The 19,131-nt window shown below is 29.4% G+C and overlaps 2 protein-coding genes across 2 annotated transcripts; both read left to right on the top strand.

Moving 5' to 3' along the window:
- On the top strand, window positions 1–5,449 carry LOC113867364 (mitogen-activated protein kinase 9). Its single transcript, XM_027502643.1, has 11 exons — window positions 1–60; window positions 842–1,250; window positions 1,323–1,450; window positions 1,775–1,834; window positions 2,607–2,756; window positions 3,196–3,351; window positions 3,491–3,651; window positions 3,710–3,787; window positions 4,297–4,401; window positions 4,670–4,862; window positions 5,378–5,449. The coding sequence occupies exons 1-11, from the start codon at window positions 43–45 to the stop codon at window positions 5,447–5,449; spliced, it is 1,530 nt and encodes a 509-aa protein (XP_027358444.1). The 5' UTR covers window positions 1–42.
- Window positions 5,450–10,928: 5,479 nt separating this feature from the next.
- On the top strand, window positions 10,929–13,373 carry LOC113866755 (uncharacterized GPI-anchored protein At4g28100-like). The gene is made up of 2 exons (XM_027501556.1): window positions 10,929–11,645; window positions 13,032–13,373. Exons 1-2 carry the CDS (start codon window positions 10,929–10,931, stop codon window positions 13,371–13,373), a joined length of 1,059 nt encoding a protein of 352 aa, XP_027357357.1.
- The last annotated feature ends 5,758 nt before the right edge of the window (window positions 13,374–19,131 follow it).

The following is a 19,131-nucleotide window of genomic DNA, read 5'->3' on the forward strand; positions in this document are numbered from 1 at the left end:
CTTCTCAAAGTGCCCTCACGCTCTCACCACAAACCTTCTTCCATGGATCATCACAAAAAGGTCCCTTTAAAAAGATATTTTTTTTTATTCCACGTTTATTGTTCGTCTAAATGAAGATCATACCTTTTTAAATTTTTGCTGTAGTTTGACTTTGCTGGCAATGGACGTTTCTAAGTTCCAAAATTTGACTTTTGTGTGTTAGTTTGGTTCTTTGCTTTGTTTTTTTATTTACCATTTATTTAGTATGTGTCAGTGTTTTTTTAATCATAGGTTTGGTGTAATGTAGAATATCGTTCAAGTTTTGTTTGGGAATATGCAAAAAAGATAGGGAGCTATATAATAGATTTCATTTCGTGCTTCTTGGTTATGATAAAAAAAAAAAAAAAAAAACCAAGAGGTAGCATTCATATCAAGTTAGCTTTATCATGGTTAATGCTATATTTTCTTATCAATGGGAAATAAAGAGGAATATGCAAAGTTAGCAATTAGCATGATTTTGATTATCCTCATGCACTCATGACTTATCTCAAAGTAGGATTTGATATTGTTTGTCCTCAAATTTCTAGTTCTTGACCGTGACAAGCTATCACAAATGGCATGTAATACAAAGAATTGTCAAGTTTCTAAACATTGTCACTATATGTGAAGTGCAAGATACTCTACCATTTGACTATTTCCTATATAATATAGTTATTCTTTTTTATACTTCTTACATTTGTAGTTTACATATAATTTATAGGTCAGAAGACAAAATTAAATTAAATTATAGTACATTAAAAAAATGTTTAATTTACACGTTATTTGCCTCTTTCTGCACCATGGTGTTTGGTTTCTCAAACAGGGTTCAGCAGAGGTAGAGTTTTTTACCGAGTATGGAGAGGCAAGTAGGTATGAAGTCCAAGAAGTGATTGGAAAAGGGAGTTATGGTGTTGTGTGTTCTGCTAATGACACTCACACTGGGGAAAAGGTTGCAATAAAGAAAATCAATGATGTTTTTGAGCATGTATCAGATGCCACAAGAATTCTTAGAGAAATTAAACTCCTTCGATTGCTTCGACATCCTGATATAGTTGAAATCAAGCATATAATGCTTCCACCTTCAAGAAGAGAGTTCAAGGATGTCTATGTTGTGTTTGAGTTGATGGAGAGTGATCTTCATCAAGTAATTAAGGCAAATGATGATCTTACTCCTGAGCACTACCAATTTTTCTTGTACCAACTTCTTCGGGGCCTAAAATTTATACATACGGGTATCCTTGTAATTATGTCTTTGACTTTTGCACATAGTGATATTAAGCTAAAACAATATTTTTTTTTTGCAGCAAATGTGTTTCATCGTGACCTGAAGCCAAAAAATATTCTAGCTAATGCTGATTGCAGACTAAAAATATGTGATTTTGGGCTTGCTCGAGTTTCATTTAACGAGGCTCCATCAGCTATATTCTGGACTGTTAGTATTCTAGCAAATTGTTGCACTAATTAATTCTATTTTGCTTCTTTCTTTTAAGATTGAGGATTGATATGACAAGGACATTTTTTTTAATAAATTCTTTTCAATACACTCTTATTTATTAGTTAAAATTTATTAAAAATTATGAAGTATAAAAGAGAAATATTAAATTAAAAAATTATTAAATTAAAAATGAGACAATATATTTTTATAATTTTTAATAAATTTTAGTCAATAATTAAACATGTGTCATAATGTGTATCTAACATTTCTGTTTAACAAGCTTCTAAATTTTTTGTTTTAATTTTACCTACTTTTGCTAAGGACTATGTTGCAACTCGGTGGTATCGTGCACCTGAACTTTGTGGTTCTTTTTTCTCAAAAGTAAGCTTCTTGTATTCTTTGCAACTTGCATCCTCTCTCTCTAGCTTGTGAAATGTAATTATACTGTTTTTGCTCCAAATCCAAATATGCTTAATTATGTAATATAGTCCAATTCTCTCATTATACCTTTCAATTCTGAATGCTAGTTTGACATGCATATATTACATGAAAATACTTTATATATATATATAGATAGATAGATTGATAGATAGAGAGAGAGAGAGAGAGAGAGAGAGAGAATGTTCTGAGAGAAAGGAAGAAGACACAATTAGGGATGATAAGACAAGATCCAAAATAACAAGAACTAGATCCAATATATTTGTAGTTTACCTATATTTAAAGGAATTGTGATTTATGGTATTTTCGTAGGCCTTTTTTTTTTTTTTGTTGCTATAGTAGTCTGTATATATATTTATCAAATATCAATTACTACATATATGTCATTATGTTTTAATTAGTTGCAGTTTCATTATCTTTTTGCAAAAGCTTTTTACGTTCTAGAATTGTTACCTTTTCAGTCGTTCCCTACTTGCATTGTGTATGATATATGAAATTAAAGAAATGTCTATTGTCTGTCCCTTGTTTATTACTACTCCTATTTAAATAAGTTTTGTCTAAAATATCTCTATTATTAATATAGTTATAAGAGAAAAATTAAAAATAAGAATTTTAAATAAAAATTACTTTAAGAGTGACAATAGAGACGTGACTGGCAATAACATACCCTGAAGTTAAATACAGTAATGTAATTTTAAATCCTTGTCTTTTGCAGTATACCCCAGCAATTGATATTTGGAGCATTGGATGCATATATGCAGAAATGCTCAGTGGAAAACCATTGTTTCCTGGGAAAAATGTGGTGCACCAATTGGATCTCATAACTGACTTGCTTGGTACTCCTCCAGCTGAAACCATTTCGAAGGTGAGTTTATCCAAAGCTAGTCAACATAAACATCGATAAACAAATTCATGACAAGTTGTAATCACTAATAATATTAATTACAAACTTCTATTTTTCCTATTTTCATGCAAGAGAATTCTAGTAATATGCTTTTTAAACACATCATTCAATCCACTTATGAATAATCTTTTTTAAAATATTGAAACACTTGTCTTAAAAATTGATCAATTTTTAAATGTTACTTAGAATTTTTTTAAAAAAATAGAGGAATTAAATAAAGAATGTATTGCTAATATTTTTCATTTTAATAAAACATTTCATGTTTCACGTTTTTCAGATGTACCTTAAGATTTGTTAAAATTCTCTTTTTAAAAAATAGCCAAAAAAAAATCTCTTTTAAGCTTACTGTACTTCCTCTCCCATGTCTTCTTGTTGATAATTTTGAATATTAATCTTACAGATCCGAAATGAGAAAGCTAGAAGGTACCTTAGTAGCATGCGAAAAAAGCAACCAGTTCCATTCTCTAAAAAATTTCCAAATGCAGATTCATCGGCTCTTCATTTACTAGGGCGGTTACTTGCATTTGATCCCAAAGACCGTCCAACAGCTGAAGAGGTTGATCTTCAATTAGTTACCTAAATAACCACCAAAGAAGAAATTTCATTCAATGTACCAAATAAAACATCTTTAACATAGTTATGTAGATAAATTTCCTAGGTTTCTTACTTCTTAGTTATGGTTATGATTAATGTAGGCACTAAGTGATCCTTATTTCCATGGTTTGTCAAGTGTGGATCGTGAGCCATCCACTCAACCTATTTCAAAATTTGAGTTTGAGTTTGAGAGAAAAAAATTGACCAAAGATGATGTTAGAGAGTTGATTTATCGAGAGGTATGCCCTTACATTTCAATGACTTGCTTCAATTCATTATCTCCTCCTTTGTGCCTTTCTACCTTTATACCTTTATACTAAACAGATTTTAGAGTACCATCCCCAAATGCTCCAAGAATATCTTCAAGGTGGAGATCAAACAAGCTTTATGTATCCAAGGTAAAGTAGTACTAGCACTAGTGACTGAAAATTCTAGTCTACTCTCCTTTCCTTAACTAGACTGGCTTTTCAAATTTCTTATAAAGCTCTCATATGATGGTTTCAAAATAAACTATTCAATGGGCTAAATATTTATTTAGTAGTTCTTTTTTTCAAAAAAAGAAAATGAAACTTGTATATTATTGTTCATAATTGAAATAATTTTGAAACTTGAAGCCGTTGGTTTGAGGATCCCTTCCATACATTTCTTTTTGTTGCACCAAGGTTTTGTTGGATTTTTTATATGCAATTTCCTATATAGCAAAGGTGATTCTTAGTAAAAACATTTGGTATTCATGTTTAGTTTTTGTGGATGTAATTATTGTACATGTTTTGACTTTTAAAAAGCAATTGGTGGTTATTTGTCATTGTTCTGCATGTAATATATATGAGAAGAATATATTATGGGATGTTTAAGACTATTGTATTTCAAGGATTTTAATTAGTAATTCTATGTTATCTTGTTGCAGTGGAGTTGATCGATTCAAGCGACAATTTGCACATCTTGAAGAGCATTACAGCAAAGGTGAACGAAGCACTCCAATATTGTTGAGACATCATGCCTCCTTACCTAGGTAAGTTTTGGTTAAGCATAGAGGTTCCTTGACATTGTCTAGATCCAAACTCGGTGAACTTGTTCGAGTCTTAGATTTGCTAACTTTGAATGTTGACAACATTTTTCGTTTTTTTTTAAGGTTTATTTTATTTTATTTTTTTATCACCATCATGGGCTTTAAATTAAAATCCAAATTAGTATTGTTTTTACAATCTTCATAGATGAGGTCGGCAATTGTGTCTTCAAACTTTGTCCATTCATTGATTGTTTGAATTTAAAATTTCCAGAGAACGAGTTCCTAATTCAAAGGATGAAAATAATCAAGACAATGATGCTGAAAATCCAATTGGATTAAATGCTCAAAGTTCTCCAGGGTCTGATGTGATAGATTCTGGAAACTACAGTGCACGTAGCCTGTTGAAGAGTGCCAGCATTAGTGGTTCAAAGTGCATAGATGCGAAACAAAATAAAGATGCAGAGGTAGTTAATTCTCCTTTCAAGTACGGTTGGAGAGTTTCAAAGCATTAGAATATCCAATAATTAATTATGGTTTCCTTGTTTCATCTAGTAATATTAGTGCATTATTAACATTAATTTTACTCTTCCATATATTTCTTAGTATTACATATATATATATATATATATATATATATATATGGACATTTACACCTTTTAATATAGTAAAATTAACTAATCTAACTATTGAATTATTTTATATTATTCAATATGATAAAGTATTTATTAATTTTCATTTTTTATGAAATTTTATAAAATCAATCTATTTAATAAGAACATTCAAAGCAACAATTAGATTAATAATTAATATTATATTTTATGAAAAATTATTAAGTGTAAGTGACCAAGTTAATACCTAGTGTCAACAGATCTGACTATTTACAACAAACATATTCCTTTAAATATGTTTATTTTCAAATTTAATCTTTTGATGCATTTTACCTTTGATTATGTTGTTTGTATTTCTTTTTACACAGGAGGAGTCAATTGCAAAGGTCAATGATGAGACCATGGATGAGTTGATAGAGAAGGTTGCTGCCGTACCTGCTTAGTTCAAACTTGATTCATAATTCTATCTTATCTAACTTTGATGGAGATTCAGAAGCCTATGCGCCTTTCCACAAAAGAAAATTTGAGTTATTCCACAGAAACCCTACATTTGGTAGAAAGGGGGGGAATGTAGAAGCTAATGGTAGGATTTGTTGTCATGAACTAGCATTTTGTGCTATCATTGCAAGTCATGCAAGTATATATTTGTATAATAGCAATGTTATATAACTCAGACTGGTTATTAATTCGGTTTAACTTCTTAGTTAATGGGTTACTGGTTGATATTATTGAATTTTTAGTTAAACCTGTGTAATAGATAGTAAACCTTGATGAATATATTAAACATGTACTATCTTTGTGTCATGCATATTTTGAAATTTGAAAACTTTTAGGATTTTTTTAGAGTTAGGTTCTAGAGAAAAAAGAAGGAAGAAATTTATTTATTTTTAATAGAGACCTATATAAAGTTATAAAAATGAGTAAAATATTAATACATAAGTTTTGTTAATTTATTATTTCATTTTTGAAAAATATAAATTTAAACAATTTAAAAAAATAATAAATATATTCTTTATTTTTCAAATTAAGTTATTATCTATAAAAGACATGTTATTTGTGCTTTCTTATCATTCTTTTATTTATTTATTATTTTTAGACGACTATTTATATTTTAATATGCTTTTTTTTTTTTTACTGGATGACAACAATTTGGATTGTAATTTATTAAATTAGAACAACCTTCTAAAAAAAATTAAATTAGTATAAGTCATAATTGAAATAAGCAAATTAAAAAACATAGTCATATTTATACCCTTGTAATATTATTGTAAGTGACATGGACAAACATAACTTATAACGAATGCTAAAGACATAATGTATGCAGTTACTCCAGAAAATGTCTACCATGTAAGAGATACAGAGGAAAAACACAGAAATTTTTAGATGCTTAATGTGTGTGCAAAGAATATCATTATATGATGAATGGGCAAAACTCCATGAAGAAGTATGGAACTAGGCTTAATAGTTTGTGCATAGATGTCCAGCAGATACAAAGTAGAAACATAGCAATTTCAAATCTGATCTTGATCTTATTTTCCTAAACTGTCTATAATACATATTTGAAATTTAAAATGAAATCACACATAGCTGTTGTCATAGTTCTTCTAGTCCTTACATATATGTTTTGCCAGGTCCTACGTATGCATGTTCAAATAAATTGGGACGCTAGTAATTGTTTGGTTACATCTCACAACATTATTAAAAAGTATTCCACAGCTTGGTAGGAGTGTTTTATAGGATCTGGATAGTGCAGTTCCCGCCAAATTTTTTTAAGTGTTTTTGCATTTTCGCTTAAGCCCATATATTTTCGTTTAAGCCAAAATGCAAATTTTTGCCTAAATGCACGTTTCGACGAAAACTGCACTAGATTTGGGTCCGTGTTTTATATAGCTTATTTTCTTGGAAACCGTGTGAGTTTGATGTATGGGAAGCTATTGTGGCCCAAGGAAAGAAGGGGAAAACGGGAGAGCCATCTCTCTCCCCCTTTCTATGTGTGAGTGATGGTTTGGCTTTTGGAAATTCCTGAATGATGATCTGGGTAAAAGCTCCTAGAAGCTCAGCTCTTCTATGATTCTTCACAAATGCAATTAGTTAATTGGACAACTATCAAGAAGTTCCTCCAGGATTACCTCCATTCAGTGATAAAACAGCTTCAGAATATTTCAAAATCATGAGGGTAGAAATTTTCTCCTCTGCTTGTATATCCATGGGCAGTGGACATGACACAGCTATGACATTGCTTGATATTTCTGTTCCTTCTAAATCTTATTAGTGTGCGGATAATTCATCTATATTGTTGAGTGTAAAACTTATTAGTTGCTTTGAATCATCAATGTTGTTCTTAGTGATAACCACTAATTTGCTGTTGTTAATCCCACCTTCACAGTTCTTGAACTTCATGCAAAATATACAAAGCCATTTTGAATCATAGCAATCGTGGTTCCTCCTAGCCACTGGCCTTGACATCTAATGTTCTTCCACTTGTAATCAAGTTCTTCATTGGCAAATAATAGTGTGAGCACATTAACATATAACATGAACACTCAATTTGATAGCATAGACATGCATAACAAAGTTTAGAGATTGGTTAGTGGTTTCTTTAGTGTTGAAGACCATCCAATTCACATTTATTGTTACAACTTCTTCATTGTTGGCAGAGGGATTTGCTACCTAAAATATTAACAAGAACCAAACAAATAATAACTTTGTTGATCCTTACGAGAGAAATTCAGTGTGGTTTATGCATTTTCATCACGAGGGGTCTTGCCATTGCTATCATCGAGAAAGTTGGTCCAGTAATATCATAGTTCCCTCCCCAAGAAGATTTTCCTTCCTGTTGTATCTCTACTCGTTACATGCTAAAGTGCAAAATTCTGCAATGATGCTACTAATTAACTTACTAGGAATTGCAGTCACAGACCTCTTAGATAATCGGTTTTATATATTGCTAGTGTTATTTTATTTGGATAGAAGCAGAGTAATATTCTTATTTTTGTGTTAGATTGACTAGCTAAATTACTTCATCATTATTATGATGTTATTCAATTAGAAAGAATAGATTTACCCTCTTCTTCATTCCATCATCTTTACTGGTGTTAGGAAAATTATTCCGAAGAGCTTTTATTGAAGAACTAATGGAGAAGGGAGAGAACTAGAGAAGAAAAATGGGATAGGAATCAAGAAGTCCTGACTTTTATTTAAGAGGGTTTTTGATACCCTCTTCCATCTACGATATATTTTTCTTTATCTTACACCTGTATCTCTATTATCATCATTATTACAAAAATAGCAAATATAGCTGAAATGGTCACTGATTATTAGATCACTTTAGTGATTGGTTTCATAAGTCAACAAAAGATTACCAATGATCAAGTTTCTTAAATGAAGAAGGTATCTTTTTCCTTTTGTACCAATTGTACAAAAACTACACAAGTGTTGAGTGCTGCGAAATTAGAGTTTTAACCCAAAATTCTTAATGTGGTGTTAGTTTTCACGCATCGAGAGCCTTTCAATACTGTTTTGTTACAAATTAAATTCAGGTAAGAACCTTACCTTAACCTTGTGGCCGTTACCATGGTTGATGTTACTTACATTCGTAGTGGAGATGCAATCATTCATAAAATTAAAAAGGTAAAGATATAATTATGAACCATACTGCTTATCTTAAAAAATACATACCACCTAAATAATACATTCCTTTATAGAATCCTTTGCTTTTGTTGTGAAAATAGCCTAGCCTCTGTTCTCATCTCAACTGGTTGACCAAAACAGAAACAAAGAAAAAGAACCTCACTTAACACCCCGGATATACATAGAGAGAGAAAGAGAAAGAAATTATAGTATAAGAAAAGTGATTTTACGAGTTAAAGTATCAATTATATTACGTTTTCATTAGAAAATATATTTATTACAGAGATATAAAAGTTTTTAATAAAAAAAAACTACTATTGTTAAATTCTTAAACTTAAGCCTAACAGTTTATATAACATTTTTTAAAAGAAAAAAAGGTATATTATATAGTATTTATTGCGACACGTTGATCTAATATGCAATAAAGGTGTCTCCTTTTGTTTTTATTGAATATCTAGTAAAGGGTTTCACATGACATTAACCACTAGCAGGCTCATGAAATAAAAGTTTCATAATGAGAAAAGGGAGTAAAGCCTTTTGCTTTGCAACCATACGCTTCCTTGACAGCTTTAGACTGCAAAGCGTGCTAATCTTCCTTCAGCTCAGAGCTCGAAGCCTACCAAAAAAAGCTTACCAAACACAATTTTTTCTTACCAAAAGTGCATGAGTGAATATGTTAATAGTATTTCTCTTAATTTAATATTAGTACAGAGAGAAGATGATAATTTTTGTAACACAATTTTAATTATTATAAATATAATAAAATAGTATAATTTATCTAATTATTATGATATCTCACTTGGACATGTAATAAAAATACATGCGTCAATGTAACACATTGAAGAATTATATGTATTTTACAATAGATTATATGATGGGAATTATTAGAAATAAGTACAAAATTTTAAACTCCTGCCATTGGTCAACAATTCCTTAACCTTTTTCAAGTAATTAGCAAAAATCAACATAAATGAAGGCACTGATTAATGAGAATCTGGCCAAATAGTAAATACTCTCTTTTATTAATGACTCCAAGGACAAGTGAAATAAAATAAGAGATTGGCCTTATAAAGTTAAAAGGAATATATGAAAATTCACAACATGAATCTTTTTGTTATATTTTCATTAAATATGATTTGGAGTATTCCCCTATCTATAAGTTGAAGTGATATACATATGAAGTCACAGCTTTGTTCAAAGACAGTCTGTTGGAGAGGAAGAAAACAAATGAAAACTGAAATTCTTAGGTTAAGCAAGGAAATAGCTCATTGCTTTAGCTTATGAATCAAGAACTAATGCCCCTTTTTCAAGACATATTTTCTCTCAATAAAGTATTTTCATATTTACGTGGTTAGGAATTAAATTTTAATTAACCTACTTAGGAGATTCAATTAGCAATTTTGCTAATAATTTCTTTTTACCAAATTGTAACGGTTTTATTCGTATGATATTATGCTGTATAAAAGCAAAAATTCTACATTAAAAAATGTATAAACACTTCGTGTGAAAATTATTTGTTTTTTAGCTTTATCCCTATAGTTCAATTGATTAAGGAAATAAATGTTATTATAAAAGCTTGAAAAATATGATATAAATATTCACTTAACAAACAAAAACAAAAAAAACAAAAAAGCGTAAACAGCACATAATTCTTTTCCATGATTAGGAACGACGAGTAAGGGAAGAAGAATAAAGGTTGCAACAACTGCTGGTGGAAACAATTAAGATATGGGCACTTCTGTGTTACTCATTCAATAAGAACCCTCCCAATCATGTGAAAACACTAACCATCCCTCTGCACACACAATACCATATATTAAATGTATTTTACCTACTTATGTTTATACATGCTGATCCATACATAGTACAATAAAAAAGAAAACAATTTTTAAAAACCCATAAAATAATCAAAAAAATATAACTCAGAATCAAAGTTTAACAAGATTAATACCACACAAATCACAAGCTAAATCAAATGTAGTTTTTCCATGTATAATTTGGTCATGGTACTACGTGCTAATCCCTTTGTTAACTTTACTAGAGGGTAAATATTTTATATCTAAACGAGGTAGCATAGTGCCAAACTTTGCACCACTCTACCAGCTCTTTTTCTACTGGTATATAAGAAGTAAGAACCCCACCATCTTTTACCCTTTATTTTTCTTTGCCTTTCCCTTTGTTCCTACTCATATAACCAACACAATCAAACCCTTTTCTTTTTGGTTAGCGAAACAAGACACCTTTCTGCCATTCCCTTCACCTTAGACTTAGACGCTTTCAATCTCAAACACCATGTCATTGTTGCCATTGACATTCCCACAGTCTCATCAGGCACCATACCTCAAGACCCTTTTCTTCTGCTGCATTCTCTACTTCCCTTCCTATATGGGGCTGCCTGATCCAGCAGCAACCACCCTTAAGCCCATTTTCCCAAGCCCATCTAAACCAACAACAACAACAATCCCAGCATTCCCAGAACAATCTGATGTTGCAGGTTGCCCACTTACTCTCTCAAATGAGTTCTTTGATGGGATAAAGAGTGCATGTGGTGTCACAAAAGATGGTGGCGACATGGAACTGCACCACAGTAGGTGCTGCCCTGTGCTTGCAACATGGTTGTATTCTGCATACTCTTCTACTGCACTTGGCATAGTAGATCGTAGCCATGGTCATGGGCATGGTAATGGCCATGCCACATCATCATATAACATGATGCCTTTGCTGCCAGATGACTCTGAAAGCTGTATGAATGAGTTGGGAAAGGCTTTGAAAGTGAGAGGCATTGAACTGACAAGGCCAAATGAGACATGTGATGTGGTGTATTGCTTTTGTGGCATTAGGCTCCACCCTTTGAACTGCCCTGATGCATTTTCTCTGAGCCAAAGTGGGGAACTTGTTGTGGATGCAAGTGTAAAAAGGTTGGAGAAGAATTGCTTGAGTAGCACCACAAATGTCAATGGTTTCCCTGGTCTTGGAGGGTGTTCCAAGTGCTTAAACAGCCTCTATTTGGTGAGTTTTCCTTATTTATTAAAAAGAAAAAAAAAATCTCTATGGGAGGATGTTTTGGGGTTTCTGCTTTGTTCATTGTGAGTTAGAGTTTGATGGATCTTGTTGAAAATTGAAGAAAATCAAGATGGTTTGCGTTCCATCTTCTTCATTCATGCTTGGCATTTAGTAAAGTTGCCTTCTTTTTTTTTCTCTCTCTTTTCTGGATGTTGGTTGCTTTCTAAGTTTTTGCTCAATTCTTCACGCGCTTTTGGAGCTTGTGTGGTCCACGAAAGTGAAAAGAACCCTTAGTGGAGTAGGGGAACACTTTGTAACACAGCAACCATTTTATCACGTGAGAATTTAGGGAAAATAACATACTTCACTCTAATGTCTTAAAATCAAGTTCTTAAATGAAAACCTTAACATAGCTAGAAACTACTAAGCACATGCAATGTGATCTTGTTACTTAAAAATAAGTTGTAGTTTTGGATTCTTCGTATTAAGATTAAAGTTAAGTTAGCAATTAGCAACTCTCTCTCTTGCAAAATAATTGGTTGAGGATTGATCAGAAAAAATGGTTCAAAAAATGTGAGATGTGAAACAAGTTTTTTTATTGTGCAATAGATAAGTAGTGCTATTACTTATTTGTTTAATGTTAAAGAAAGCATACAAATTGTCAATTTGATTGTTCTTGTTCCTAGCCTACCGAAGTCATAAATGACAGTTGTGAGAAATATATGACAGCATAGTGACTTCTAGTTAGCAGTTTGCAGAAATGCTGTCCTCTGTCACTAAAATACTTGCATTTGTTACAAAATCTTAAATTATCATCTAAAGTCTTATGTTGGATGTAACATGTTTTTTTTGTTGCATTCTAATATCCGACTCCCTCTACTTCTATTTATAAGAAATAACTATCACTATTTTTTTGTTCAAAATATAAGAAACAAATACTGATTTTTAGATACATTAATTCTAAATTCTTTCTATATTCTTATTTATATTCATTCATTTAATATTTAAATTCTTAATTTGACTATTTATTACTATAGGTATGTTTAGAATACACTATAAATTTATGACATATAACTACTTTTTATTAATCTTGACGAATTAGTTATTTATTTTTTATAAATAGCACCAGAGTATTAGTCAAGGTTGTTGCTTCATTGAAAAAATAATTTAGTAATTTCATATTGGCATATTGCCACTATATTAAAATCTTTGATTAGGTAGTGTTTTAGCCATAATGTGCAACTGTGCAGCCAAGACCATTTTTCTATGGGTGGATGTTACACCAAGAAAGATGTCATTTAAGCAGTGTTGATGCACCAAACCTCTTTTGTTTTGTGTAATCCCTCATATGCACCCTCTTGATATTCTTATTGAAATGTTATTTCTACGCAGCTTAACAAGAAGACTTCAAACACAAGCAAAGCAGAAGACAGGACCACCAAGATTCACAACAAAGATTGTGAGCTCATGGGTTTGACATGGCTACTGGCTAAGAATAGGACAGCTTATATGCACACGGTTTCTGCGGTGCTTCGCGCTTTGATGTTGAACAGTGATGGATCTGACCCACAATCCTGCTCCCTAAACAGTGATGGAATGCCTCTTGCTGTGGATTCATCTGAAATCTCTGATCACTCTTCATCAACCAATCTCCAACAACCCACCTCTCTTTCTTTGTTATTATTTCTTTGTTTGTTACTACTACCTTTGCATTTTGCCATGTTATTTTCCTAACTCTAAATCAGAACAAAGAAGATTGATCTCAAACTTGACATTTTGTAGATTTGAAAGTCTATGTTGTTGCTTAGGAATGTAATTTTTCTCAGTTATTAATTGAAACGGTTTTTCTAACTTTTGTCTAAAGTATACTAAGAATATAGTAAGAATCTTTACATAGTAATTTTTATTAGAAATTACATTATATCACGAGATTCAATACATTGATAACATTAAATGTTATAATTTTTAATAAAAATTCTTACTGTTTATTGACTAAGAACTGTATATCTTTGTGCATGCAATAAAATAATTTAATAAAAAAAAAGCTCATTGAAATAGGGTGAGGTGTTTGATGCAAAATTTGTAAGGGTTTAATTTTGGTGGGCCACTGATACCATGTGCTGATTGGGAATTGTGCACTGTTTATAAGGGACAACATTCATCATTTTTCATGAGACAGTTATGTGCTTCATGGGTAATTCATACTTCATAGAACATCACCTTCCTCACCAGAGTACTGATATTTTCTTTTGTCTACACTTAATGAGGTTGTTGTTAGCTGAATCGTTCCAAGAGGACAAGTACTTGTGACAAGGTCAGCATGGACAAAATACCAACTCAGCTAAAGGGGAAATTTTTTATAATGATAAAGAAAGCAATTCAGAAAAGCAGATAAAAAGAAAATTAATGTTCTTATAATGTCACAATTTCTTTACATATACCCCACCCATATACTCTTTAGTATTAGTCCAAGACTTGGTCGACATGGTAGCCAGTAGTACAATTATAGGGCTTATAGACATGAACTTTATGCAAAATAAACGTGGAAAAATCAAGCAAATACAACATAGAACGTTTATATAAGATTCAAGATTGGAAGGACAATTAAATAAAAATCATAACGTCAAGCTATTTTCTTGAGAAGGGTTTGCATGGAACCATTGGAGGTAAATTGTGATATAATCCACAAAATTACTAGTTTGAATCCATTTTGTAACCCTATTTGTAGAAAAGTTATTTTAATATAATTCATTAGCAAGTTTGTGTAGTGCATCAGTTTTTTGTTTAAATATAATTTTTAAATTAAAAAATAGTGCATATTTTTATTAATAATGGTTAATATTTTATTATAATAAATAGATTTAAATTAAAGGAATAAAACTTTTAAAACTAAAAGACAACATTTTACTCGTATAATGTGTCAAAAAAAGATTATAGAATGTCACTCTCTGTCACTGTCTTTGCTAAATCTATACTGTTTAGACTCGAAAAAAGTAATGGGACTCTTTTTTTATTATTATTATTCCTTAATTGTATCTAGGAACTTTTGCTTGCATTGTATCATTTGGTCTACGTACCGGAACTGATAACATTCGAGATTATGCAGGATTATATACGAAAGATCTTTTTTTAGCTCTCTCTTTAGTCCTATGTCTCTTATCCTTAGGAGGTCTTCCTCCACTAGCAGATTTTTTCAAAAAATTTCATTTATTCCGGTGTGGATGGCAGTCAAGCTTATACTAAACATAGTGGTTTCAATTTTCTTTGTCTATCTCTTTTATTTTAAATTTTTTTATTTCTCTTTTTTATGCACCAAAAAAAGTGTTAGAGGAAAGGAAATTGTATATCAATTTAATTAAAATAATCATTCTTATGTTTTAAAATAATAACATAAGATATTATTGTTCTTAGATCAATTTTACTACTTTTAGTACCCCTTTTATTTATTTTTTTATAAAAGTAGATTATATATCAATTTAGTTTCTAACAAAACCATTAATAATCTAAATTAACTCATGAAAATGTTAATTTAAGTGAAAATAAAATAAAATATCTCACATTCAAAATATTAAAGAATTAAATGATAACTTTGTTTTAAAATCGAAGTGTGGTCTGTGTTTTCTCTTTCAAAAACCAATTAGTCCTTTCCTCAAGTTTTTATTTGAATAGAAAATTTTTTTAGAACATTAAAGCAATATAACAAAATGATTGTCACTTTGAGTTTTCGTGTGCAATTTTTTCTGTATAACTAAGATAAAAAGAAAAGTTAAAATAGTATGAATTTTTATTTTCAAATAGTGAAAGTGATTTTAATAATAGCCCCACAACAACTTGGATGATGCATGCTGAGAAAATCCGGTTAACAAATGGGAATATTTTTAGTAAGTAAACCAAGAGATATATTATAAAATTGTCTCATATATAAAAATATATATTAAAAAAAACAAACAAACGAAGATGTGATTATATCACACTACTACAAGTTGGGAACTTGGGTTACCTTAACTAAAATACAACCTTTTTGTGAATTTTTTCTTCTATTTTTCAGAAAATGACATATTGCTAATTGCAAGGATCAGTTTGGCAGTCACTTTTGACTCGAGTCATGATCATACAGTATGAACTATGAAGTTAAAGCCATTTTTTATTCTCGTTGAAGCTTTTGAGTCTTTAAAGTGGATATTCTTGTGGCAATTTTCTCGTTTCTGCTTCCAAAACTATTAATTAGTTGAGTTTTCGATATAGATTAATATTAAACTTGAGAAGGAATTAATGAAGGATTGAGTTTATTAGCCTAAATATATAAATACTCTAAATCGTTATAAAAAAAGAGAATAATTTTTTGTTAATGTATGAAACATTATAACATGAGACATCTCGTGATAAATAAAATAAAATAAAATAGTAAATTGCATTTTGTTATTGGGTTTTTATCTTGTCATGATTTTGTTAATGGTTTGAACACTCCACTTTTTCTATCCTTAGAATATTCATGAGATCCAGATTACTTTCATGACAATGATTTAAAATTTTATCAACTTCGAGAATACCCTTTTGATTTTGGTTGAAAAAACTTTTTGCTTAGATATATAAATTTCATCTCGAAAAGGTTGATATTTTTAAAATTGATTCTTATTTAAATTTTATCTGTTCTAGATCTCTTAAGTTTATTAAAAAAATCTATAAGTACTGATATAAATTGAAGAGAAAATACAGAAAAACAATTAAAATTCACAAATTTTGCTTTACTCCAAAATGAAAGGATTTGCAGATAAAAGTGACGATAATCGTAGGCAGAACTTTAAGACTGATAAAATTTTCATTTTATCCTTGTATTTATGTTATGTAAAATAAATTAATTATTACAGTTATTGCAAACAATTTTTTATATTCACTTTTTTCTCTTTATTTTGTCTTCACTGTCAAATACTAGAATTTATATTTACTAATTTTCTGTTTTCTTCCGCCACATCTTCTTAATAAATTCAAACATATAACCTTAAGTTCATAATTGGGATATTTATTATAATTAGTTTTAATTATTGTACAATTGAAACAATTTTATAATATTACCCATCACCCTTAAAAAATTTGATTTTCTCCGTAAATGAACTAGCAAGCCACACCCATTTCAAACACCACTATATTTCATACATCATTTTTAGTAAATAATTATCTTTTTTTTTTTTACAAAACCCAAATAAAACATTGTTTAGTCGTTATATTAAAACATTAATTTAATTTGAAAAGGATTAATCACACATATAATTAATGATTAAACTAGATTCTTTTCATAAGAAGTCCAAACACGTGAGGAAAATGACTAATGAACCAAAATTTCAAAGTGGAGATACTAGCCATGAACAGAAGGATTGTATTTTGTTGATCTATAATCAGCCAAAATTTCAAATTGGACTAGGAAGAGTTTGATGACGATGATGATGATTGGATTTTATTGAAGTTGTTGACTATACTAGGCGAGTTGCCTTGAAATTCATGCATGCATGTGCATCCTAACAAAGAGACGTTGTTGTTAAGGAGATATTTTGTGTTATTTTCATCAATGTTGTGGGGATGTGGGCACTGTGAGTCACCATCTGCTTTATAACATAAGGGGTTTCATGTTCACATTACCTATCAAGTGGCAAGTTTGAGAGATTCTTTTGGGTACATTATTGAGCATCTATATTAGCCACTTCAAGAACTTCAATTTTTTTTTTTCATTGAGTTTAATCTAAATTTTTCTTGAATTGTACAGTAAATCTAAATTTTATTTAAATTACGTATTTAAATGTGGTAAATAATTTTATTACTGAAAATTTATTATATACACAAAAATTTAAATTTAATACTTTACTTAAGCAACAAGTCACTTATCACTCAAATTAATATTATTTTAAATATTCAAACATTAATCATATATATAAGACCTGATTTTAAATGAGAATGTGACCACTAATAAATAGTATTATATTTTATTTTTTTTATAAGTAAGATCATATTATTAAATATACTTTAACCATTCTAATAAATGAATTGTTTTTTTAAGACTTGGATCTTGAAAATGAAATGATTTTGTTACTGATTATGTAATTTTATTTTCATTTTTATCACAAAATAAAATTGTACCGTAAGAGAGAGAAGGATCCACCGACATATAACGGCAATAATAGTTTTTTAGTGAGAACACAGGGAAGGGAGTGTCACAACATGACGAATTTACCCTTCAATTATTACAAAATGACAAAGCTTGTGACTGTACTGAGCCTCAAAAACTGGTCCATTTTGTTCAAAGTTGAAACTCCCCATTCTTGATAAGATCAAACTGTTTCTATATAAAAGTTTTTAATTCCAATTTTAAACCTAGACTTTTCTAAAATTTTTTATAATATATATATATATATAAATTTAGTTAAATTTATCAATTTTTAAAATATTATAAAATGGTAATTTTACCATCATTTAATATTATTGAATCTAACTCTACTATTAAAATTTTTTAAAAATTTTATTTTAAAATTGTATCAACTTTATTTGTTAAGGATAATTAAGAAAAATATAAATTAAATCTTTTATAAAAAAATATAGAGTACTTTACAAAAAGAACCATGGAAAATCATAAAATCTTTCCTTTTGTTTTTTTCTTATCTGTACATGTTGATAAACTAGCAAATTGTAAAAAATGATTTCTATTGATATTTTATAGGATAGATTTAATTTAATCCAAATAATTTCTAATTGGATTGAGTTGGATCAGATCTAACTTTAGAGCAAATTTACGCTCTTTCTAAAATTATTCCAATTCAATTCACAAAATCCCTTATTATTAATTAATATTTATAAGAGACTCAACTATCTATCAATAATATTAAGCTGGCCTAATTTTTTTAGAATAATAATTAAGGAGTTGAAAGTATTTTTTAAATTATAACATATATTATTATATAATATACTTTCATTATAATTTATAATGTACATTGATAAAAAAAATTAATAAAATAAATAATGATTTTTTAATTAATATTCACAAAAAAATATTTCTATTCTAGTAATTGCTGCACTGAGAACAAGATTCTCTTCTCCACCAGCTAAGGAATCATCTTCAACTTATAATTTTATTAGCAATTTTACCCCTTACATTATAATAGTTTGCTTAGAATAAAATATATTGATATCATACATCCTTAAAAATAAATAAAATAAGTGTTTGGTATGATACTTGTAGCTTGAAAAAATATTATATAACTACTTTAAATTAATTGTTATGATTTTTTTAATATCTTAAATATTAAAAAATATTTATAAGTTTTTAAATAAATCACTAATATTATTTATTAATTTAAAATTAACAATAATTATTTTTTATAAGAAAAAATAAAATTTCCTCTTAATTTTTAAAGAAATATAAAATTAAAAAATAAAATTAAATGGAGACAAAATCAATTTTATATTCAAATTAAGTGTATAAATTTTAAAATGCAGGAGAGATATG

This window comes from Abrus precatorius, unplaced genomic scaffold, assembly GCF_003935025.1.
Source record: "Abrus precatorius isolate BTA unplaced genomic scaffold, Abrus_2018 Scaffold5, whole genome shotgun sequence".
Taxonomy (NCBI): Eukaryota; Viridiplantae; Streptophyta; class Magnoliopsida; order Fabales; family Fabaceae; genus Abrus; species Abrus precatorius.